General features: G+C 42.8%; 1 protein-coding gene across 1 annotated transcript in view; it reads left to right on the forward strand.

Annotated features, from left to right (window-relative positions):
- vps36 (vacuolar protein sorting 36 homolog) overlaps positions 1-17,679 on the forward strand; it is a 61,592-nt gene that overhangs the window by 18,873 nt on the left and 25,040 nt on the right. The window contains exons 8-9 of the mRNA XM_041851501.1: positions 11,548-11,625; positions 17,106-17,240. Coding sequence (XP_041707435.1) covers positions 11,548-11,625; positions 17,106-17,240 — 213 coding nt within the window. The remainder of the gene's footprint in view (positions 1-11,547; positions 11,626-17,105; positions 17,241-17,679) is intronic.

Raw genomic sequence — 17,679 nt, forward strand, 5'->3', positions numbered from 1 at the left:
CCATATTGACCCTGGTCTATAACACCATATTGACCCTGGTCTATAACGCCATATTGACCCTGGTCTATAACGCCATATAACACCATATTGACCCTGGTCTATAACAAAAACGCCATATTGACCCTGGTCTATAACACCATATGGACCCTGGTCTATAACGCCATATTGACCCTGGTCTATAACACCATATTGACCCTGGTCTATAACACCATATAACACCATATGGACCCTGGTCTATAATGCCATATAACGCCATATAACACAATATGGACCCTGGTCTATAACGCCATATAACGCCATATAACGCCATATTGACCCTGGTCTATAACACCATATTGACCCTGGTCTATAACACCATATAACACCATATTGACCCTGGTCTATAACACCATATAACACCATATTGACCCTGGTCTATAACACCATATTGACCCTGGTCTATAACACCATATAACGCCATATTGACCCTGGTCTATAACACCATATAACGCCATATTGACCCTGGTCTATAACACCATATTGACCCTGGTCTATAACACCATATAACACCATATTGACCCTGGTCTATAACACCATATAACGCCATATTGACCCTGGTCTATAACACCATATTGACCCTGGTCTATAACACCATATTGACCCTGGTCTATAACACCATATTGACCCTGGTCTATAACGCCATATTGACCCCGGTCTATAACACCATATTGACCCTGGTCTATAACGCCATATAACACCATATTGACCCTGGTCTATAACACCATATTGACCCTGGTCTATAACACCATATAACACCATATTGACCCTGGTCTATAACGCCATATTGACCCTGGTCTATAACACCATATTGACCCTGGTCTATAACACCATATAACACCATATTGACCCTGGTCTATAACACCATATAACGCCATATTGACCCTGGTCTATAACGCCATATTGACCCTGGTCTATAACGCCATATTGACCCTGGTCAATATAACACCATATTGAGCCTGGTCTATAACGCCATATTGACCCTGGTCTATAACGCCATATTGACCCTGGTCTATAACACCATATAACACCATATTGACCCTGGTCTATAACACCATATTGACCCTGGTCTATAACACCATATTGACCCTGGTCTATAACACCATATTGACCCTGGTCTATAACACCATATTGACCCTGGTCTATAACACCATATAACACCATATTGACCCTGGTCTATAACGCCATATTGACCCTGGTCTATAACACCATATTGACCCTGGTCTATAACACCATATAACGCCATATTGACCCTGGTCTATAACACCATATTGACCCCGGTCTATAACACCATATAACGCCATATTGACCCTGGTCTATAACACCATATTGACCCTGGTCTATAACACCTATAACACCATATTGACCCCGGTCTATAACACCATATTGACCCTGGTCTATAACGCCATATTGACCCTGGTCTATAACACCATATTGACCCTGGTCTATAACACCATATTGACCCTGGTCTATAACACCATATTGACCCTGGTCTATAACGCCATATTGACCCTGGTCTATAACACCATATAACACCATATTGACCCTGGTCTATAACGCCATATTGACCCTGGTCTATAACACCATATAACACCATATTGACCCTGGTCTATAACGCCATATTGACCCTGGTCTATAACACCATATTGACCCTGGTCTATAACACCATATTGACCCTGGTCTATAACGCCATATTGACCCTGGTCTATAACACCATATTGACCCTGGTCTATAACACCATATTGACCCTGGTCTATAACGCCATATTGACCCTGGTCTATAACACCATATTGACCCTGGTCTATAACGCCATATTGACCCTGGTCTATAACACCATATTGACCCTGGTCTATAACACCATATTGACCCTGGTCTATAACACCATATAACGCCATATTGACCCTGGTCTATAACGCCATATTGACCCTGGTCTATAACGCCATATTGACCCTGGTCTATAACACCATATTGACCCTGGTCTATAACGCCATATTGACCCTGGTCTATAACACCATATTGACCCTGGTCTATAACACCATATTGACCCTGGTCTATAACACCATATTGACCCTGGTCTATAACGCCATATTGACCCCGGTCTATAACACCATATTGACCCTGGTCTATAACACCATATTGACCCTGGTCTATAACACCATATTGACCCTGGTCTATAACACCATATAACACCATATTGACCCTGGTCTATAACGCCATATTGACCCTGGTCTATAACACCATATTGACCCTGGTCTATAACACCATATAACACCATATTGACCCTGGTCTATAACACCATATAACGCCATATTGACCCTGGTCTATAACGCCATATTGACCCTGGTCTATAACGCCATATTGACCCTGGTCTATAACACCATATTGACCCTGGTCTATAACGCCATATTGACCCTGGTCTATAACACCATATTGACCCTGGTCTATAACACCATATTGACCCTGGTCTATAACACCATATTGACCCTGGTCTATAACACCATATTGACCCTGGTCTATAACACCATATTGACCCTGGTCTATAACACCATATAACACCATATTGACCCTGGTCTATAACACCATATTGACCCTGGTCTATAACACCATATTGACCCTGGTCTATAACACCATATTGACCCTGGTCTATAACACCATATTGACCCTGGTCTATAACGCCAATATGACCCTGGTCTATAACACCATATAACACCATATTGACCCTGGTCTATAACGCCATATTGACCCTGGTCTATAACACCATATAACACCATATTGACCCTGGTCTATAACACCATATTGACCCTGGTCTATAACACCATATAACACCATATTGACCCCGGTCTATAACGCCATATTGACCCTGGTCTATAACGCCATATTGACCCCGGTCTATAACACCATATTGACCCTGGTCTATAACACTATATTGACCCTGGTCTATAACACCATATTGACCCTGGTCTATAACACCATATTGACCCTGGTCTATAACACCATATTGACCCTGGTCTATAACGCCATATTGACCCTGGTCTATAACGCCATATTGACCCTGGTCTATAACGCCATATAACACCATATTGACCCTGGTCTATAACGCCATATTGACCCTGGTCTATAACACCATATTGACCCTGGTCTATAACACCATATTGACCCTGGTCTATAACGCCATATAACACCATATTGACCCTGGTCTATAACACCATATAACGCCATATTGACCCTGGTCTATAACACCATATGGACCCTGGTCTATAACGCCATATTGACCCTGGTCTATAACACCATATTGACCCTGGTCTATAACTCCATATAACACCATATGGACCCTGGTCTATAATGCCATATAACGCCATATAACACCATATGGACCCTGGTCTATAACGCCATATAACGCCATATTGACCCTGGTCTATAACACCATATTGACCCTGGTCTATAACACCATATAACACCATATTGACCCTGGTCTATAACACCATATAACACCATATTGACCCTGGTCTATAACACCATATTGACCCTGGTCTATAACACCATATAACGCCATATTGACCCTGGTCTATAACACCATATAACGCCATATTGACCCTGGTCTATAACACCATATTGACCCTGGTCTATAACACCATATAACACCATATTGACCCTGGTCTATAACACCATATAACGCCATATTGACCCTGGTCTATAACACCATATTGACCCTGGTCTATAACACCATATTGACCCTGGTCTATAACACCATATTGACCCTGGTCTATAACGCCATATTGACCCCGGTCTATAACACCATATTGACCCTGGTCTATAACACCATATTGACCCTGGTCTATAACGCCATATAACACCATATTGACCCTGGTCTATAACACCATATTGACCCTGGTCTATAACACCATATAACACCATATTGACCCTGGTCTATAACGCCATATTGACCCTGGTCTATAACACCATATTGACCCTGGTCTATAACACCATATAACACCATATTGACCCTGGTCTATAACACCATATAACGCCATATTGACCCTGGTCTATAACGCCATATTGACCCTGGTCTATAACGCCATATTGACCCTGGTCTATAACACCATATTGACCCTGGTCTATAACGCCATATTGACCCTGGTCTATAACACCATATAACACCATATTGACCCTGGTCTATAACGCCATATTGACCCTGGTCTATAACACCATATTGACCCTGGTCTATAACACCATATTGACCCTGGTCTATAACACCATATTGACCCTGGTCTATAACACCATATAACACCATATTGACCCTGGTCTATAACGCCATATTGACCCTGGTCTATAACACCATATTGACCCTGGTCTATAACACCATATAACGCCATATTGACCCTGGTCTATAACGCCATATTGACCCTGGTCTATAACGCCATATTGACCCTGGTCTATAACACCATATTGACCCTGGTCTATAACGCCATATTGACTCTGGTCTATAACACCATATTGACCCTGGTCTATAACACCATATTGACCCTGGTCTATAACACCATATTGACCCTGGTCTATGACGCCATATTGACCCCGGTCTATAACGCCATATTGACCCTGGTCTATAACACCATATTGACCCTGGTCTATAACGCCATATAACACCATATTGACCCTGGTCTATAACACCATATTGACCCTGGTCTATAACACCATATAACACCATATTGACCCTGGTCTATAACGCCATATTGACCCTGGTCTATAACGCCATATTGACCCTGGTCTATAACACCATATAACACCATATTGACCCTGGTCTATAACGCCATATTGACCCTGGTCTATAACACCATATAACACCATATTGACCCTGGTCTATAACACCATATTGACCCTGGTCTATAACACCATATAACACCATATTGACCCTGGTCTATAACACCATATAACACCATATTGACCCTGGTCTATAACACCATATTGACCCTGGTCTATAACGCCATATTGACCCTGGTCTATAACACCATATAACACCATATTGACCCTGGTCTATAACACCATATTGACCCTGGTCTATAACACCATATAACACCATATTGACCCCGGTCTATAACGCCATATTGACCCTGGTCTATAACGCCATATTGACCCTGGTCTATAACACCATATTGACCCTGGTCTATAACACCATATTGACCCTGGTCTATAACACCATATTGACCCTGGTCTATAACACCATATTGACCCTGGTCTATAACGCCATATTGACCCTGGTCTATAACGCCATATTGACCCTGGTCTATAACGCCATATTGACCCTGGTCTATAACGCCATATTGACCCTGGTCTATAACACCATATTGACCCTGGTCTATAACGCCATATAACACCATATTGACCCTGGTCTATAACACCATATAACGCCATATTGACCCTGGTCTATAACACCATATGGACCCTGGTCTATAACGCCATATTGACCCTGGTCTATAACACCATATTGACCCTGGTCTATAACACCATATAACACCATATGGACCCTGGTCTATAACGCCATATAACGCCATATAACACCATATGGACCCTGGTCTATAACGCCATATAACGCCATATAACGCCATATTGACCCTGGTCTATAACACCATATTGACCCTGGTCTATAACACCATATAACACCATATTGACCCTGGTCTATAACACCATATAACACCATATTGACCCTGGTCTATAACACCATATTGACCCTGGTCTATAACACCATATAACGCCATATAACGCCATATTGACCCTGGTCTATAACACCATATTGACCCTGGTCTATAACACCATATAACACCATATTGACCCTGGTCTATAACACCATATAACACCATATTGACCCTGGTCTATAACACCATATTGACCCTGGTCTATAACACCATATTGACCCTGGTCTATAACACCATATTGACCCCGGTCTATAACACCATATTGACCCTGGTCTATAACACCATATTGACCCTGGTCTATAACGCCATATAACACCATATTGACCCTGGTCTATAACACCATATTGACCCTGGTCTATAACGCCATACATTGACCCTGGTCTATAACACCATATTGACCCTGGTCTATAACACCATATAACACCATATTGACCCTGGTCTATAACACCATATAACGCCATATTGACCCTGGTCTATAACGCCATATTGACCCTGGTCTATAACGCCATATTGACCCTGGTCTATAACGCCATATTGACCCTGGTCTATAACACCATATTGACCCTGGTCTATAACGCCATATTGACCCTGGTCTATAACACCATATAACACCATATTGACCCTGGTCTATAACGCCATATTGACCCTGGTCTATAACACCTTATTGACCCTGGTCTATAACACCATATTGACCCTGGTCTATAACACCATATTGACCCTGGTCTATAACACCATATAACACCATATTGACCCTGGTCTATAACGCCATATTGACCCTGGTCTATAACACCATATTGACCCTGGTCTATAACGCCATATTGACCCTGGTCTATAACACCATATTGACCCTGGTCTATAACACCATATAACGCCATATTGACCCTGGTCTATAACGCCATATTGACCCTGGTCTATAACGCCATATTGACCCTGGTCTATAACACCATATTGACCCTGGTCTATAACGCCATATTGACTCTGGTCTATAACACCATATTGACCCTGGTCTATAACACCATATTGACCCTGGTCTATAACACCATATTGACCCTGGTCTATAACGCCATATTGACCCCGGTCTATAACGCCATATTGACCCTGGTCTATAACACCATATTGACCCTGGTCTATAACGCCATATAACACCATATTGACCCTGGTCTATAACACCATATTGACCCTGGTCTATAACACCATATAACACCATATTGACCCTGGTCTATAACGCCATATTGACCCTGGTCTATAACACCATATTGACCCTGGTCTATAACACCATATAACACCATATTGACCCTGGTCTATAACGCCATATTGACCCTGGTCTATAACACCATATAACACCATATTGACCCTGGTCTATAACACCATATTGACCCTGGTCTATAACACCATATAACACCATATTGACCCTGGTCTATAACACCATATAACACCATATTGACCCTGGTCTATAACACCATATTGACCCTGGTCTATAACGCCATATTGACCCTGGTCTATAACACCATATAACACCATATTGACCCTGGTCTATAACACCATATTGACCCTGGTCTATAACACCATATAACACCATATTGACCCCGGTCTATAACGCCATATTGACCCTGGTCTATAACGCCATATTGACCCTGGTCTATAACACTATATTGACCCTGGTCTATAACACCATATTGACCCTGGTCTATAACACCATATTGACCCTGGTCTATAACACCATATTGACCCTGGTCTATAACACCATATTGACCCTGGTCTATAACGCCATATTGACCCTGGTCTATAACGCCATATTGACCCTGGTCTATAACGCCATATTGACCCTGGTCTATAACGCCATATTGACCCTGGTCTATAACACCATATTGACCCTGGTCTATAACGCCATATAACACCATATTGACCCTGGTCTATAACACCATATAACGCCATATTGACCCTGGTCTATAACACCATATGGACCCTGGTCTATAACGCCATATTGACCCTGGTCTATAACACCATATTGACCCTGGTCTATAACACCATATAACACCATTTGGACCCTGGTCTATAACGCCATATAACGCCATATAACACCATATGGACCCTGGTCTATAACGCCATATAACGCCATATAACGCCATATTGACCCTGGTCTATAACACCATATTGACCCTGGTCTATAACACCATATAACACCATATTGACCCTGGTCTATAACACCATATAACACCATATTGACCCTGGTCTATAACACCATATTGACCCTGGTCTATAACACCATATAACGCCATATAACGCCATATTGACCCTGGTCTATAACACCATATTGACCCTGGTCTATAACACCATATAACACCATATTGACCCTGGTCTATAACACCATATAACACCATATTGACCCTGGTCTATAACACCATATTGACCCTGGTCTATAACACCATATTGACCCTGGTCTATAACACCATATTGACCCTGGTCTATAACGCCATATTGACCCCTGTCTATAACACCATATTGACCCTGGTCTATAACACCATATTGACCCTGGTCTATAACGCCATATAACACCATATTGACCCTGGTCTATAACACCATATTGACCCTGGTCTATAACACCATATAACACCATATTGACCCTGGTCTATAACGCCATATTGACCCTGGTCTATAACACCATATTGACCCTGGTCTATAACACCATATTGACCCTGGTCTATAACACCATATTGACTGGAACGAATTGCAAAAATCTCTGAAGCTGGAGACTCTTATCTCCCTCACTAACTTTAAGCATCAGTTGTCAGAGCACCTTACCGATCACTGCACCTGTACACAGCCCATCTGAAATTAGCCCACCCAACTACCTCATCCCTATATTGTTATTTATTTTGCTCTTTTGCACCCCAGTATCTCTATTTGCACATAATCTCTTGCACATCTATCATTCCAGTGTTAATACTATTGTAATTATTTTGCACTATAGCCTATTTATTGCCTTACCGCCATAACTTGCTACATTTGCACACACTGTATATATATTTTCTGTTGTATTTTTGACTATGTTTTTTTACCCCATATGTAACTCTGTGTTGTTGTTTTTATCGCACTGCTTTGCTTTATCTTGGCCAGGTCGCAGTTGTAAATGAGAACTTGTTCTCAACTGGCTTACCTGGTTAAATAAAGGTGAAATAAAAATAAATAAAAATTGACCCTGGTCTATAACACCATATTGACCCTGGTCTATAACACCATATTGACCCTGGTCTATAACACCATATTGACCCTGGTCTATAACACCATATTGACCCTGGTCTATAACACCATATTGACCCCGGTCTATAACACCATATTGACCCTGGTCTATAACGCCATATTGACCCTGGTCTATAACACCATATTGACCCTGGTCTATAACGCCATATTGACCCTGGTCTATAACACCATATTGACCCTGGTCTATAACGCCATATTGACCCTGGTCTATAACGCCATATGGACCCTGGTCTATAACACCATATTGACCCTGGTCTATAACGCCATATTGACCCTGGTCTATAACGCCATATTGACCCTGGTCTATAACACCATATTGACCCTGTTCTATAACACCATATTGACCCTGGTCTATAACACCATATTGACCCTGGTCTATAACGCCATATTGACCCTGGTCTATAACACCATATAACACCATATTGACCCTGGTCTATAACGCCTTATTGACCCTGGTCTATAACACCATATTGACCCCGGTCTATAACACCATATTGACCCTGGTCTATAACACCATATTGACCCTGGTCTATAACACCATATTGACCCTGGTCTATAACACCATATTGACCCTGGTCTATAACACCTTATTGACCCTGGTCTATAACACCTTATTGACCCTGGTCTATGACGCCATATTGACCCCGGTCTATAACACCATATTGACCCTGGTCTATAACACCATATTGACCCTGGTCTATAACACCATATAACACCATATTGACCCTGGTCTATAACACCATATTGACCCTGGTCTATAACACCATATTGACCCTGGTCTATAACGCCATATTGACCCTGGTCTATAACACCATATGGACCCTGGTCTATAACACCATATAACACCATATTGACCCTGGTCTATAACGTCATATTGACCCTGGTCTATAACGCCTTATTGACCCTGGTCTATAACACCATATTGACCCTGTTCTATAACACCATATTGACCCTGGTCTATAACACCATATTGACCCTGGTCTATAACGCCATATTGACCCTGGTCTATAACACCATATAACACCATATTGACCCTGGTCTATAACGCCTTATTGACCCTGGTCTATAACACCATATTGACCCTGGTCTATAACACCATATAACACCATATTGACCCTGGTCTATAACACCATATTGACCCTGGTCTATAACACCATATAACACCATATTGACCCTGGTCTATAACGCCATATTGACCCTGGTCTATAACGCCTTATTGACCCTGGTCTATAACACCATATTGACCCTGTTCTATAACGCCTTATTGACCCTGGTCTATTACACCATATTGACCCTGTTCTATAACACCATATTGACCCTGGTCTATAACACCATATTGACCCTGGTCTATAACGCCATATTGACCCTGGTCTATAACACCATATAACACCATATTGACCCTGGTCTATAACGCCTTATTGACCCTGGTCTATAACACCATATTGACCCCGGTCTATAACACCATATTGACCCTGGTCTATAACACCATATTGACCCTGGTCTATAACACCATATTGACCCTGGTCTATAACACCATATTGACCCTGGTCTATAACACCTTATTGACCCTGGTCTATAACACCTTATTGACCCTGGTCTATGACGCCATATTGACCCCGGTCTATAACACCATATTGACCCTGGTCTATAACACCATATTGACCCTGGTCTATAACACCATATAACACCATATTGACCCTGGTCTATAACACCATATTGACCCTGGTCTATAACACCATATTGACCCTGGTCTATAACGCCATATTGACCCTGGTCTATAACACCATATGGACCCTGGTCTATAACACCATATAACACCATATTGACCCTGGTCTATAACGTCATATTGACCCTGGTCTATAACGCCTTATTGACCCTGGTCTATAACACCATATTGACCCTGTTCTATAACACCATATTGACCCTGGTCTATAACACCATATTGACCCTGGTCTATAACGCCATATTGACCCTGGTCTATAACACCATATAACACCATATTGACCCTGGTCTATAACGCCTTATTGACCCTGGTCTATAACACCATATTGACCCTGGTCTATAACACCATATAACACCATATTGACCCTGGTCTATAACACCATATTGACCCTGGTCTATAACACCATATAACACCATATTGACCCTGGTCTATAACGCCATATTGACCCTGGTCTATAACGCCTTATTGACCCTGGTCTATAACACCATATTGACCCTGTTCTATAACGCCAGATTGACCCTGGTCTATAACACCATATTGACCCTGGTCTATAACACCATATTGACCCTGGTCTATAACACCATATTGACCCTGGTCTATAACACCATATTGACCCTGGTCTATAACACCATATAACACCAAATTGACCCTGGTCTATAACGCCATATTGACCCTGGTCTATAACACCATATTGACCCCGGTCTATAACGCCAAATTGACCCTGGTTTTAAGTGTTAACGTTTATTTACGATGTGTGATGAACACATTTGAAATCTTACACACCCTAGCACTCATGATAAAAACGATGTGTGTGTGTGTGTGTGTGTCTTTCGTTAGGCTAAGGAGATGGTGGAGCTGTCCAGGTCCATCGCCAACAAAATCAAAGACAAGCAGGGAGACATCACAGAGGATGAGGTAGGTCCGATCTCCATCACCACGATCTCCATCACCACCTTGCATTTCCTGCATCCCAAATGGCACATTATTCCTAATGTAGACTGACGTGGTGTTTTACAGGGTCAGCCATGATAGGTCCAGTGTAATGTGTTGTTTTACAGGGTCAGCCATGATAGGTCCAGTGTAATGTGTTGTTTTACAGGGTCAGCCATGATAGGTCCAGTGTAATGTGGTGTTTTACAGGGTCAGCCATGATAGGTCCAGTGTAATGTGTTGTTTTACATGGTCAGCCATGATAGGTCCAGTGTAATGTGGTGTTTTACAGGGTCAGCCATGATAGGTCCAGTGTAATGTGGTGTTTTACAGGGTCAGCCATGATAGGTCCAGTGTAATGTGGTGTTTTACAGGGTCAGCCATAGTAGTATGATAGGTCCAGTGTAATGTGGTGTTTTACAGGGTCAGCCATAGTAGTATGATAGGTCCAGTGTAATGTGGTGTTTTACAGGGTCAGCCATAGTAGTATGATAGGTCCAGTGTAATGTGTTGTTTTACAGGGTCAGCCATAGTAGTATGATAGGTGCAGTGTAATGTGTTGTTTTACAGGGTCAGCCATAGTAGTATGATAGGTGCAGTGTAATGTGTTGTTTTACAGGGTCAGCCATAGTAGTATGATAGGTCCAGTGTAATGTGTTGTTTTACAGGGTCAGCCATAGTAGTATGATAGGTCCAGTGTAATGTGTTGTTTTACAGGGTCAGCCATAGTAGTATGATAGGTCCAGTGTAATGTGTTGTTCTACAGGGTCAGCCATAGTAGTATGATAGGTCCAGTGTAATGTGGTGTTTTACAGGGTCAGCCATAGTAGTATGATAGGTCCAGTGTAATGTGGTGTTTTACAGGGTCAGCCATAGTAGTATGATAGGTGCAGTGTAATGTGTTGTTTTACAGGGTCAGCCATAGTAGTATGATAGGTCCAGTGTAATGTGTTGTTTTACAGGGTCAGCCATAGTAGTATGATAGCTCCAGTGTAATGTGTTGTTTTACAGGGTCAGCCATAGTAGTATGATAGGTCCAGTGTAATGTGTTGTTCTACAGGGTCAGCCATAGTAGTATGATAGGTCCAGTGTAATGTGTTGTTTTTACAGGGTCAGCCATAGTAGTATGATAGCTCCAGTGTAATGTGTTGTTCTACAGGGTCAGCCATAGTAGTATGATAGGTCCAGTGTAATGTGGTGTTTTACAGGGTCAGCCATAGTAGTATGATAGGTCCAGTGTAATGTGTTGTTCTACAGGGTCAGCCATAGTAGTATGATAGGTCCAGTGTAATGTGTTGTTTTACAGGGTCAGCCATAGTAGTATGATAGGTCCAGTGTAATGTGTTGTTTTACAGGGTCAGCCATAGTAGTATGATAGGTCCAGTGTAATGTGTTGTTTTACAGGGTCAGCCATAGTAGTATGATAGCTCCAGTGTAATGTGTTGTTCTACAGGGTCAGCCATAGTAGTATGATAGGTCCAGTGTAATGTGGTGTTTTACAGGGTCAGCCATAGTAGTATGATAGGTCCAGTGTAATGTGTTGTTCTACAGGGTCAGCCATAGTAGTATGATAGGTCCAGTGTAATGTGTTGTTTTACAGGGTCAGCCATAGTAGTATGATAGGTCCAGTGTAATGTGTTGTTTTACAGGGTCAGCCATAGTAGTATGATAGGTCCAGTGTAATGTGTTGTTTTACAGGGTCAGCCATAGTAGTATGATAGGTCCAGTGTAATGTGTTGTTTTACAGGGTCAGCCATAGTAGTATGATAGGTCCAGTGTAATGTGGTTAAGTCCCTAGACCGCGGGGTTATGGTCTTAGTATCCGTTCAGCTACGTCAGGTCAGTGGTGCCCAAACCTTTCACTCAGGCACCCCTTTCATCATGTGGGAACATCCCGTGCCCCCTTGCCTCCCCCAATTGGATGAATTGCTGCTATTGTTCCATACAAATACAAGAATAACACACATTCTTCAAATGTAGTTAATAGATGAGAAACAGGAACTACTAACACCACTACCTGGACCATTTCTATTGTAGGTTGTTGAAGACTAGGGGGGACCATTTCTATTGTAGATTGTTGAAGACTAGGGGGGACCATTTCTATTGTAGTTTGTTGAAGACTAGGGGGGACCATTTCTATTGTAGATTGTTGAAGACTAGGGGGACCATTTCTATTGTAGATTGTTGAAGACTAGGGGGGACCATTTCTATTGTAGATTGTTGAAGACTAGGGGGGACCATTTCTATTGTAGATTGTTGAAGACTAGGGGGACCATTTCTATTGTAGTTTGTTGAAGACTAGGGGGACCATTTCTATTGTAGATTGTTGAAGACTAGGGGGACCATTTCTATTGTAGATTGTTGAAGACTAGGGGGGACCATTTCTATTGTAGTTTGTTGAAGACTAGGGGGGACCATTTCTATTGTAGATTGTTGAAGACTAGGGGGGACCATTTCTATTGTAGATTGTTGAAGACTAGGGGGGACCATTTCTATTGTAGTTTGTTGAAGACTAGGGGGGACCATTTCTATTGTAGATTGTTGAAGACTAGGGGGGACCATTTCTATCTTAGATTGTTGAAGACTAGGGGGACCATTTCTATTGTAGTTTGTTGAAGACTAGGGGGACCATTTCTATTGTAGATTGTTGAAGACTAGGGGGACCATTTCTATTGTAGATTGTTGAAGACTAGGGGGGACCATTTCTATTGTAGATTGTTGAAGACTAGGGGGGACCATTTCTATCTTAGATTGTTGAAGACTAGGGGGGACCATTTCTATTGTAGTTTGTTGAAGACTAGGGGGGACCATTTCTATTGTAGATTGTTGAAGACTAGGGGGACCATTTCTATTGTAGATTGTTGAAGACTAGGGGGGACCATTTCTATTGTAGATTGTTGAAGACTAGGGGGACCATTTCTATTGTAGATTGTTGAAGACTAGGGGGGACCATTTCTATTGTAGATTGTTGAAGACTAGGGGGGACCATTTCTATTGTAGTTTGTTGAAGACTAGGGGGACCATTTCTATTGTAGATTGTTGAAGACTAGGGGGGACCATTTCTATTGTAGATTGTTGAAGACTAGGGGGGACCATTTCTATTGTAGTTTGTTGAAGACTAGGGGGGACCATTTCTATTGTAGATTGTTGAAGACTAGGGGGACCATTTCTATTGTAGATTGTTGAAGACTAGGGGGGTCCATTTCTATTGTAGGTTGTTGAAGACTAGGGGGGACCATTTCTATTGTTGAAGACTAGGGGGGACCATTTCTATTGTAGATTGTTGAAGACTAGGGGGGACCATTTCTATTGTAGATTGTCTAATTGAAATAAAAAATGAAGATGGTTCTGGAAGTATTCTTAGGGTGATTTACTATGTTGCATAAACATTAGTGGTATTCCCCCACAATTTTTGGCCTTTACATTTGTTTTCTAAACATAAATAAGGAGGATAGGTTGCTACGACTGGTGACAGTCTGGGAGACGGACCTCAGAGATTCAATCTTTCTTACTTGAAACTACCTATTTTAAAGTTTAGAATATTGCCAAGGTTGTCTTTCAACTGTCAAAATTTACCAATTGTCACTCGTTTTGAGAAATGGCGCTCACGCGAGTGGCACATCTCGTCACTTCGCAATAGAAACTTTCTCTCCATTTGGAAAAATATCACTTTCTGTACAATTCTTATTGGTGCTTATGAATGAACCATGTTATGAAGGAACCATGTTCAATTTGTCTGCACTGTTTTATGTGGTCCATGTTAACTCTCAGATTTGAGGATTTGTTAAGTAGAGAGGATTGAGGGCGTTGATGATGAGGGCGTTGATGATGAGGGCGTTGATGATGAGGGCGTGGTCCTCTGTAGCTCAGCTGGTAGAGCACAGCGCATGTAACGCCAAGATAGTGGGTTCGATCCCCGGGACCACCCATACACAAAAAAATTTATGCACGCATGACTGTAAGTCGCTTTGGATAAAAGCGTCTGCTAAATGGCATATTATTATTATTATTATTATTATTATGATGATGAGGGCGGTGATGCAGCTTATTGTGTGAGGTGCAAAGGTCACCAGTTAGAATTGCTAGATGATTATTGGGAGAGTAATGATGATGTTGAGAGCAGGAGTTGAGGGCTGTTATGATCTTAACATAATCAAATGACCCGTTGTTTTTTTTATTGTGAGAATCCAGCCTATTATATTTTTGTAGATCATGTAATAATTTAGTTGCGTCTCCACGACTGTAAGTCAGCATTTCACTGTAATGTCTGCACCTGTTGTATTCGGCGCATGTGGCCAATTTGATTTGATTTGAACCTAACTCCTAAACCTCTTACCCAAACCCTAATTGTAAACCTAACCCTTACCCCCTAAGCTTAAAAATAGCCTTTGTCGTCATGGGGACGTGGGAAATGTCCCCCCCCAGGGAGAACCTTCCTTGTTTTACTATCCTCGTGGGGATTTTAGGTCCCAACAAGGATTTGAAGAACCAACCCAAACACACACACATCCGTGTAGGACACAGAGAGGTGTGTGCTGACTGCGAGGTAGAGGGGGACAGAGAATTGCAGACAGGCAGTTGGAGGGACACCTGTGTGTGTCCTCCAAACAGTACAGCAGGGTTCTTCAATTCCGGTCCTGGAGGGCCGAAACACCTCTGTTTTTCATCCTCTCCTTCTAATCAGGGGCTAATTCAGACCTGGGACACCAGGTGAGTGCAATTAACTACCAGGTAGAAATAAAAAACAGAAGTGTTTTGGCCCTCCAGGACCGGAATTGAAGAACCCTGGCAGTACAGACTTACCTACTATGGATTTAGCTGGTGCTACACACACAGACAGACAGACTCCATCTTGATAGATCTTCACAGTAGCCTGTCCACTAAGACAGAACTGGCAGTAACCAGACATCCAGTTGGCAAAGACACCGAAATTCCCTCAACGTCAACTAATGAATGAATCAGTACTCTGTCTGGGCCTAATATCGCTCGGTCTGTTTTCTCTACCAGAAGATCCGGTTAGCGCACGCACACACACACACACACACACACACACACACACACACACACACACAACACGTTTGTTTTACTATCCTTGTGGGGACCAAACAATTGATTCCCATTCAAAATCATATTTTCCCTAACCCTTAACCCCTAATTCTAACCCTAACCCCTAATTCTAACCCTAACCCCTAATTCTAACCCTAACCCCTAATTCTAACCCTAACCCCTAATTCTAACCCTAACCCGTAATTCTAACCCTAAACCTAATTCTAACCCTAACCCCTAATTGTAACCCTAAACCTAACCCCTGACCTTTCCTTGTGGTGGTGAAATGTCCTTCTTTTACTGTCCTTCTGAGGACTTTAGTACAACCAAAACACACACACACACACACACACACACACACACACACTGTCTGTTCAACTTACCACTTCTATATTGTCTTCTCTCTCTCTCTCTACCAGACGATCCGGTTCAAATCCTACCTGCTCAGTATGGGTATAGCCAACCCTGTTACCAGGGAGACGCACGGTTCTGGAACCCACTATCACCTACAGCTGGCCAAGCAGCTGGGAGACATGCTGCTGGCACCACTGGAGGTAGGGAGGGAGGAGAGACATGCTGCTGGCACCACTAGAGGGAGGGAGGGAGGGAGGGGAGACATGCTGCTGGCACCACTGGAGGGAGGGAGGGAGGGGGAGACATGCTGCTGGCACCACTAGAGGTAGGGAGGGAGGGAGGGGGAGACATGCTGCTGGCACCACTAGAGGAGGAGGGAGGAGAGACATGCTGCTGGCACCACTAGAGGGAGGGAGGGAGGAGGGGAGACATGCTGCTGGCACCACTAGAGGTAGGGGAGGGAGGGAGGGGAGACATGCTGCTGGCACCACTGGAGGTAGGGAGGGAGGAGAGACATGCTGCTGGCACCACTGGAGGTAGGGAGGGAGGGGAGACATGCTGCTGGCACCACTAGAGGTAGGGAGGGAGGGAGGGAGGGGAGACATGCTGCTGGCACCACTGGAGGTAGGGAGGGAGGGG

This window comes from Coregonus clupeaformis, chromosome 27 (genome assembly GCF_020615455.1).
Source record: "Coregonus clupeaformis isolate EN_2021a chromosome 27, ASM2061545v1, whole genome shotgun sequence".
Taxonomy (NCBI): domain Eukaryota; kingdom Metazoa; phylum Chordata; class Actinopteri; order Salmoniformes; family Salmonidae; genus Coregonus; species Coregonus clupeaformis.